Source organism: Haliaeetus leucocephalus, unplaced genomic scaffold (genome assembly GCF_000737465.1).
Source record: "Haliaeetus leucocephalus isolate CR32 unplaced genomic scaffold, Haliaeetus_leucocephalus-4.0 Scaffold495, whole genome shotgun sequence".
In the NCBI taxonomy this organism is placed as follows: Eukaryota; Metazoa; Chordata; class Aves; order Accipitriformes; family Accipitridae; genus Haliaeetus; species Haliaeetus leucocephalus.
Window position 1 is genome coordinate 8486999 of NW_010972931.1, and position 10022 is coordinate 8497020.

The 10022-nt window shown below is 41.3% G+C and overlaps 1 protein-coding gene across 1 annotated transcript in view; it reads left to right on the forward strand.

Moving 5' to 3' along the window:
• Positions 1 to 6836, forward strand: part of VWA3B (von Willebrand factor A domain containing 3B) — an 84704-nt gene extending 77868 nt beyond the window's left edge. The window contains exon 30 of the mRNA XM_010575814.1: positions 6759 to 6836. Within this exon, the coding sequence (XP_010574116.1) occupies positions 6759 to 6836 (78 nt within the window). The remainder of the gene's footprint in view (positions 1 to 6758) is intronic.
• Positions 6837 to 10022: the final 3186 nt, after the last annotated feature.

The following is a 10022-nucleotide window of genomic DNA, read 5'->3' on the forward strand; positions in this document are numbered from 1 at the left end:
GCTGGGAGAGATAATCCACAGCACCTAAAATAGCACTGAGCCCTGTCAGCAAAGTCATTCCCTCTGGTGAATACTGCAGGAGAGACTTAGGTTTGTCCATTTACATCCATTACCATTTATATCTGCTTGATTTTGTGAAGAGTGGAAGAAATCATTTTGCCCTTAGAAAGCTTTAGAAAACAAAGGACATCTACTGATATCAAGGCATGCCACAAAAAAAAAATCTCATTAAAAACGTTACCTGAGCTGCTTCCCAGAAAGTCATCAAGAGAACATTTATCCATTCTGCAAGGTACATTGAAAAATCATTCAAGTCTAAAAAAATAGTCATAAATTACATAAAAACATTAACATAACTACTTGACACATTTGTTCTTTGTGTTTGTTCAAACAGTACTTCACTAGAGGAAGAAAGAAGCCCCCATAGTTCTTTTCTCCTATCAGTGTGGCAAAGCAAACGAGAAAGGGAGCTTCTTTTATGAAAGAGCACTGTTGCATGCCCTGGGGTGCATCAAGGTGCCTAAAGAGACAGGCACTTATGGGGATATTCAAAAATACTTATTTCTTGCTGATTTAAGTGGCTGCTGCTCCTGAAGACCCCACAAAATGTGTAAGTAACGCTAAAATTCTGGCCCAGGGCTCCCTCCAGGGCTATGTGACTTGAGGTTGCTGATGCTGCATGCGCAGTGCCCAGCACCTGGCAGGATCCAGCCCTGAGGTCTGGTCAGGCCCTGCTGGGCAAAGCCCTTCCCAGCGGAGGGGCTGCAAGGACCGCGCTGGCTGCCTGAGCCCAGCTGAAGCCTGAGCTTGCCCCTCTGAATCATTATGATGTGAGGGGGCAAAAACCCCAACCACTCCAGCTGGACGCTCTTTGAACACGAAGAATTTGTGGAGTAAGATTTGAGGTGGGAAAAGGGGTTTGCAACTCTCTCACTTCTTTAGTTTGGTCTTGAAGACAAGACCAGGGACAGGTTCCCCAGTGCCATTTACACTGAGCCACAGCTGCACTTCCCAGCACCTGATTTTTTTGTTGTGAATTGTAGCAAACAGGACGTATGTCATGTACTGAAGTCACGTTTTCCTTTAAGCTAACACCCTCTACTGTTCACTCCTGCATATTATGCATAAACAAAATGTAGCCACGATTAAAGTGACTACTGACTTCTGTGTGGTACAGCAACTTCTAGACTATTGTCCTAATTTTATTTTTGTTATTCTTTAAAACTAGTACAGCAGTAATTTGGTGACATGACCTACCTTGTACATCTTTCAGAAAAGGTAACATGCAGCAATGTAATTTTTCAATAGTTTTGGTGTAGTATACAACTTTGGGACTTATTTTTTAAAATATCTGCGATTCCTGCAGTGCCAAAAATGGCCAGATCACACTTTGATGCTGCTGAATGTTGGGGCTTTAGTTTAGCAATCAGAAGTTTCTGAAGTTATTTCTTTTTTTTTTATGCTATATTTTTATTTGACATAGTTATGAAAGTTGAATGGACTTCTGTTGTGAATGGTGATTGCTCAAATTTTAAAGGTTTTGATTTTGGAGGACACTCCTTTTCTGTGTTTAAAAAGTCCATGTGAATGAATTAGCAGACTCTGAATTACCATGTAAACCAGACATCTGGGCTTGCCTACCTCTGAATTACAGGCACACGCCATTCACCAGCTGTTTATGTACTGATCAGTTCATGCTTTGAGGATAAGGTCAAGGCAAATGAAATAGCCCTAGAATGAAATATTATTTGTCAATGGGAGAAGGGTGCTAAAACCAAAAGAACTTTCAGTTCTTCTCTATGAAAGACAGCTACGTGGCAATGGAAGAGGCAGAAGAAACTGCTGAGCTCTCCTCCCCGATCTCTCAATAACATGACACAAGTGTCTGAAGCTCAGTTTTAGTCTCCTTGTTTCTGCCTAAAAAGACCTAGCACATTGTGCTTTCTAGCAATCCCCATCTGCATTGGTAAGAAAGAGGTTTAAGGATATTAGGAATGCTATTTTCTAGGGGCATGAAGCTTGTCCTTCAGTGCTATTCTCCATATGTAAAGCAATAAATGGGGAGCTAACCTTTATGAATGTAATCTGCCAAAAAGTTCTTTTCCCTCTCACCATTACCAGCAACAAATCAGCCAGAATTTGTTGTTCTGTGCATAGGCAGGTGCAAGCATGGTTAATTCTTATCAGCCACACAGGATTTTAGCAGGATTGATCTCATGAGTTCTTCTGTCTTACTGCCAGCCTCTGAAGCTATTTCCAAAAACTCTGTGGGTCTGCCTCCAGACCTCAGGTTTGCTGACCACCCAAAGTTTTCCCTGAGTTTCCTCTGCACTGAAAAAAAGAGGCACTGTCCTGGGAATTCCCTTTTCCCAGTGGCAGCTGTGCTGCCATTTCTCATTTGACTTTGCAAGAGGCATCAGAAGATTAGTTGCAATCTCTTTGCAGGCTGCTAATCCAGAGCGCTGTATTACAGTGCCTTGCTGTCCCTCTGAATAATGACATTAAGTAGACAATAAACAGAACAGTGTTCATAGGTGCCACAGTGATATTAGCAAAGATATATTGATACCCCTGCCTTGAGCCCCACTGAAATAGCTAGCTGTAACGCCCTCAAGGCAATTCCACAGGCCTACTCAGGCCAAGAGGCACAGGGTGAGGCATAGTCCTCCTCATTCCTCATGCATGGGCAGCATCAACTTTCAAACTTATGTTTTGCTGATAGTTACTGCTATTGAGGGGTTTTGGTCATTGTGTAGGATTTTAAAGTATGTTATTTGCTGAAGTAAAATTCCTGTTGGTATGGAACTAGGACAAGCTGGCCTGGAACTAGGATGATTTCACTGTCTTGATGAATATATGCATTGTGATAAGCTATGATAGGCTATGCCAGTCCATAAGTTATCATGCCTTAACCATGTGTGTGTGTAAGTTAAAAGGAGTTAGGGCATAGGTAGCCTAGCGCTCACACTACAAAAGAAGATATCTCCCCCCAAAAGAGACAGAAAAGCCATCTAACAAGAACCTGTCTCTCCCACCAAGAGAGCAGTGAGAGCCAGTAACGTACTCAGTTCAGGTACATCAGCAAGTGAGTGCATTAATCACTGACCTCAGCTCTCAGACAGCTTGTTTGTTTATGCAAAGTTTGTATACAGAATATAGTCATTGGCAAAGATGTCTGGTGTCTCTGCCTTTGTTGTCTGTGGTCATCTTGATATCATAAGACAACAGTTCCCACCTGTTCCAGGCAGTGATATTTGCTCTTTAAAAGCATTTCTTATTTCAGCATTTCACCTTTGCCTCATCTAATTGGTGTGAGCTGGGGCTGGCCATATCTGCCAGTGATACTGTAGCCTGAATACTGCATGTCTGGCTGCAGGCTGTTCGTAATGAACCGTGTCAGACTGCTGCTGCCCTGCTTTACTCTTTGGTCCACAGAAAGTCATATAAAGACATTTAACAGTGCCAGATAAATGAAGATTCAGCAGGACTCAGCACTCTTTACTGAAATACTGAAATTTATGTCACATTTTCAAATGCTTGCTTGTTATGGCTATTGTTAACACCAGTATTAGTGAGGCATACTTTACACCTTGAGCCATGTATTTGTATACAGTAAATAGAAATAAATGGTATTGGCTAAAATAACTCCAAAGCAAAATAAAGAAGATAGGATTTTTTCTTCTCTTTGCTCAGTGGTTGAGATAAGTCACTGCTTTTTGACAGGAGGCATCAGCCTGCTTGAAGTGTTGTTGAAATGAGGGTCAGCACATGGACACTTGGAGCTGTTAGTCTCTGGTAGCTTTCCTATACATTTTCTTTGGTTCTAAGTTTACAGTTCGGCACAGTGCTTACAGAAAGCAGTTAGAGACCTACCACTCATCATTTGTCTCATGTGTCTCAGGACACAGTCCACCTCGGAGTCTGGGCAGACTGTTGTTAGATCCAAGTAAAGATATTTATGTGTTCATGAAAGAGATGTCTTTAATCTGTGATTACCAACATCTGGCTGCAGATCGTCACCCAAGTTTCCTCAGACTCATTAGTGAGGCCCAGCAATCACAGCAACTGCCTTCATAAAGCACAATGAGAAAAGCTTTTAAGCCATACTTTATATTTCATATAAGTGTCTCTTTTTCCTTGCGCGTGCTGCTAGTGGACCACCATTATGTAACTGAAAATGCCAATTTATTCCATTTGGCAGAGTTGGGCTGTATCCCTATCAGGCTACTCAGGCCTGAGTAGCATTTTGCTGAAATTCCCCTAGAGACAGCAGGATAGTTTTATTTTCCCTAAGAGACAGGATTGTCCTGAGAAGCAACATAAAAAAATAAGTGTTCTTGTGTATACTTATTATCCCCAGCTAGTCACCTGGGAAACATTAACAAGGCTGCATTTGCAATCATGTTTGTTTAAACAGAGCAGCATGAAAACTCACAGAAAAATCTCCACAGCTCCCTGAGCATCTGCAGTGCTTCTGCACAGCTCACTGAGCCTGTGTCTTCAGGCAGTTTGACTCACACAAGATGGTAAGTGAATTCACAGGTAGGCTTGCAGTCAGCAGGCATTTCCACACCTTTCTTGGGCCAGGAGCCACGTCCCTGCTATCAGTGGCCATGGGCTCCCCATCCCTCAGAGCTCTCTTCTGACAGAGAACCGGGACGGGCACGTACTTGCTTTTCTGTGAAATGCTTTGTAAACTGCCTGTGCTACAGAAACGATACAACTGAGCGCTCGCTTGGGCAACAGGCAGTAAGGTTCCTTATCCGTCTATGCGTTGGTCTACTCTTATGCAAATACATCTATTTGCTGTGGTAGGAACACCAAACAATATTAGAGGCTTATCGTTCATTCTTTGGAAAGTTTAGCCTGTAATGGCTTGTATTGTGATTTTGCTTGTAAAAATGACTGGCTTTAGGTGGATGCTAAGGCTTCCCGGTCCTGTAACACCAAAATGTGTGGGATGCTTTCTATTGATTTCAAGGGGACACAGCAGCTGCTGTGTATTCAGCATTTATTTTTATGCAAACCAAGGAAAAGCTCATTCATTTTGGTCAAAAAAAGAATTGCACACAGTCCTATCCTCCCCCCTTACTGTACCTCCCCCCAGTGGTGCAGGTTAAGGTAAATATAAATAAGAGTTTACGCACTTATAATTAGGGCAACGTGAAGATTACAGGGTGGAACACTAAACAGGTATAAGTGCCCCTTTGCTTTTATTTGTCAGGACATCTCTCGCTCTAGCGAGGCTAGTTTCTGAAAACAGCTTGGCCGTGTTCAGTTTTCTACAGTAGTCAGTTCCTCACAGGATTAGCCTTTTCAGAACTGTGAAAATACCTGTGATGTGGATTTCACATGCCTCATTTGAACATTTCTATTCCTTTTTTCTGTTTTTTCATCTTTTGAATCATTTTGTCTTGCATTTGCATGTGTGAACTGCACAGTTTTGTTCAACTGAGCTCCGACTCCACAGATCATCTCCAAATCATAACTCAAGCTGTTTAAATGCGAGTGGCTTTTTAAGGCAGATCTAATCAGGGAACAAACCAAATGAGCTTTCCTCAGGTTTGCAATTCAGTCCAATTATTTCACAGATCTTTGTTCATTTAATTCCTCTGAAGTGGAACAATCAGAAGAAATGGGTCAGAACTACAGTGCAAACAGGAAATTATGATTTCTCAGCCTGAAGAAAATGAGATTTTAAAATGCATTTATTTATTTGTTCATTCATTCATTTATTTATTTTTAAAGCCTTATTCTTCTGTCATGCATCCTGGTGGAGCTTTATTGCAGAGCATAGCAGTCTTGAGAGAACTATTAGAATAATGTCAATGCTCCTCACAACAGAACAGCATAGCAAAGCCTCAAATACTGTAAATAAGCTCAGGTCTGTTGGTTGCCCTGGACCTACACCAGTTTAAGGCAGCTGAGAACTTGAAGTTCACTGGAGTGAAAGGATGAGGTATCACTTCTTGGATGATATCATTACATATGTTATCATTAATCACCTAACAGATTCAGAAGGAGACTTCTAGTAGCGCCACTAAATACTTAACTCCTTTTTGACAAGAAAGGATGATTATATACCAGAATTTCTACTTTGGCTATTGACCACAGTCTTCCCCATGGCGCTTGACTCTCTCCGTGTTTTGGTTGTTCATTACAGCAACACATGCTCTGTGAGGTGTACTGCCTCAGCTTATGCTCAGATGACTAACACCAGGAATTGGCCTCAAGATGTGGAAGGACAGATCCGCCATAATGTCTGCTTCCAGCTCAGGGCCTGATTCAGTGAAATCAGCGAAACTGAACTCTGCATCAATGCTCTGAGCCCAAGCTAGCAGAGAGCAGGGCGGATTTACAGAACTAAGTTCGTGAGTCTCAGCTGGCTTGATCCTCTTCTCAGATCTACTTTTTGCCTCACAGATTAGGCATTCTTCAAAACGCTGTCCTGCTGCTGTATGCAGGAGGACACTGCAGTATATCTTCTAGCAAGTGATGAGTTTTGAATGCTTCCAGTCTATCATGGGCTCAGGATTTCATTCTACAATGGACTAAAGTCAAGGCTCTGAAAACTCCTGTTGCGATTAACTCCTGTTTTTCTGGTGCATTTGGGAGAAGTTACTGCTGCATCTTTTTTTCTTTTATTCTTTATTTTATTCTTTATTTTATTTTATTCTTTATTTTATTCTTTTATTATTTTTTTCTTTTATTTTTATTTTTTTTCTTTTATTTTAATCTTTTTTTCTTTTATTTCTCAGAGGCTGCTGAAGATTAACCTGAAAACTCACAAGCCAGCTGGTCCTGGAGTTAAAGGGAGCTTCAACTTGCCAGACTAACTCTGGAGAAATGGAAAGCAGCTGGAGAAAAATATCTGTGCACAATTCTTTCTTTCTGAGAAGATTGTCAAAGTACATATTATAAAAAGTGCAGTTTATGGACTTAATAATTACGATTTTTTTCCCCTAGTTTTGTTTCTTTTTTTGATTTCAAAGAAAATAGCTCAAGATTATGTCTAATTTTTATGGTCATTTAGCCATTGTGTTATTGGCAGTATTTCTCTAACTCACAGGCATCTAATGAATACAATAAAATGGACCTATTTAAAGACCACAGCATGATATGAGAGGCAATTTCATTATATGCAAGTAAAGGCAAATAATAAGACAGGCAGTGTCGCAAAACACAGAAAAAGGGGAAGGCTGTTTCCCCATTTTGTCTCCTGAAAATAGTCTAAGCCTAACTTACTGAAGACAAAGATTTCCTAAAATGTATTGTTTGAAAAAAAGATTAACAGAAAGTATTTTGAGACATATCACCTGAGCTCCCCAGCCATTTTCTAGCAGCTATAGGATTTTTAAAGCACAGATAGTCACTCTGAATTGGTGTTGGAGAGATTGTACATTCTGTGTTATGCTCTGAAGAAGGAAAGGGATACTGTAAAACTAGAACAGGAGAGCTCTAAGAAGAAAAACTTTTCAGGGGAAGCCAAAGGATTGTGGACCCTTCATTATATCCCTCAGGTTGGTGCAGAATGTTCCTGCAGCATCTGCTTTGCTGATTGATAAGAGGATAAAAACATTTAATCTGGGCAAGGTCTTTTGATCAGAGGTTGCTAGCAAGGAAAGGCCCTGTTTTCACGACACATGGGCTGATATTGTAGTTATTTGTAGAAATCTATGTGCAGTTGGAGGAAAATTTTCTCAGTTCTCCAACTCAACAGCCAACTGGTCTGAAAAGTGGATGGAATAAGAATAAATTAAAAGTTATTAGGCTGCACTGATACTCAAGAACACAAGGTGCCTGCCAGTCCTGAGGGAGCCATTGCTAGCCTCATGCTTCTCAAGTCTCTCCTGGATAAGACTGAGAAGTTCTTGTTTTTGAGGTGGACTGCTGAGAAACCCTGCATGCAACAGAAAACTCTTTGATGCTAGTTGAGTTTAGTAGGGAGCAGGTGACGGTCTTCCTGTTGATAGCTGGATGCCTGATCTTCTCAATCTACTATACCTGTGTTTGGTAATTTGTGGATCCTTGTGAAAATCAATCTTATTACTGGTGATATGCATGAATGCACACAAACTATTTTTCTTCATTTTACTAACCTGGCTGTTTAACTCTCAGATATTTTCGGTTTTATTTTTCTCTTCTGCAGCAAGTTCATTTCTTCACCTGCTTTTTTAACAGCAATCCGAGCGCTATAATTTTCCTGCCTCTTAATTCTTCTGCTACCAGATATGCTACTATTTAGTTGAACTTCTATACTTTGATTATAGACTTTCTTTTCCATCTTGTATAGTCACTACACCAGTGCAAGCTGGTGATGTGATGCTTTACACCTTCGATACCTAGTTTGATTCCATTAACTCCTTTTTCTGCTAAGCTAAATTTATAAAGTCAATCTCATTGAAATTTAAGACCTGCCTCAAATTGGCTGGAACAGTACAAATTCCAAATTAAAAAGTATCAAGGATTTTTTTCTGCTGGTCCTGGGTGGTATGGGGAGGCAGAGGGCAGGCAGCATATATGAGATTGCAGAAGTATGGCTGAAGGCAATAACTCTGAGTGGAGAAAAGAGAACTGAAATATTAATGACAGGGCAAGGAAAGGAAGGAGAAATGACTTAACAGAGTGGTAGAAATGAGTTGCTGCTGTGAAGTAATGACCTTCTTAACTGATGTCTCCTATGGGTACTTAAGGGTTAGAGCCACAGAGGTATTTGGTTTCCACAGGACTCCAATGCTGACATATTTGATTGTGGAGACAGACCTGAGTGATTTGCCACAGGTCACAAGAAGGTTCTCACAGAGGAAGAAACTAGAGCCATTTCTCTAGGGAGAAAATTGTGCACCTAACCACTGGGCTATGTTGCTGCCTGTGCTCAGTAGCTGAAGCATTATTCCTAACAATGAATAGACGTTACTAGAGCTGTTCTGGTAATATTTCTAAGTTGGCAAATGATTCTCACTTGAAAAACAGTAAATGAGGCACAGGAAGATTTGTGAAAAAGCAGATTGCCGGAATTCAGATCTTCTGTGGTCCAACTGGTGCCTTAGTCAAAAGTCTCTTCTTCCTCCAAGGTATCTAGGAAGCAAAGCCCGAGTGGCAGCAGGTATCAGCTTGTGTTGGGTCTAGCTGGGATGGAGGTAATTTTTCCCATAGCAGCGCTCCTAGTGCTGTGCTCTGTATTGGCAGCTGGAAAGGTGTTGATAACCCACCGGTGTTTTGAGCACTGCTGAGCTCAGGGCTGTATCTCCAACATTCCCCCCTCACCAGCAGGCTGGGGGTGGGCAAGATCTTGGGACGAGACATGGCCAGGACAGCTGACCCCAAATGACCAAAGGGATATTCTATACCATATGATGCCTGCTCAGCAACAAAAGCTCAGAGAAAGGGGTGGGGGGGAGGGGGGGGCACGCATTTGTTATTATCTTCTGGAGCAACCGCTACATGTACCGAAGCCCTACTTCCCAGGAAGTGGCTAGACATCACCTGATGATGGGAAATAGAGAATAAATTTTTTGGTTTTCCTTTGCTTCTGTGCATGGCCTTTGCTTTTGCTTTATTAAAGTTTTGTCTTTATCTTGACCTGTGAGGTTTTTTTCCATCTTGTTTTCTCCTCCCCTGTCCTGCTGAAGAGAAGAGTGATAGAGTGGCTTGGTGGGCACCTGGTGGCCAGCCAGGATCACTCCACCACAGTCCTTTTTGGCACCTAACATGGGGCCTGAGGAATTCAAGATAAGGGTAGTAATTGGGAGAGGAAACAGGCAAAACATTGACTGAACACAACTAGAGAGCGAAGAGCAGAATGATTGTGGGGAATTTTGATGGTTGTAATTGTGGTGAAGGGATGAGGGTAGATTGTGTGTAAATTGTCCACTTCTGTTGGTGTTGTGATGATATTATTTTGATTTTGGTACGGGGAATTCTTTTTGTTGATGTATGTAAAGTTTGTGAAGATTGTAGATTGTGTGAGGAATGCATATTTTAATGATAATTCTTAAATACGTGATTGACAGAGGCAAGGG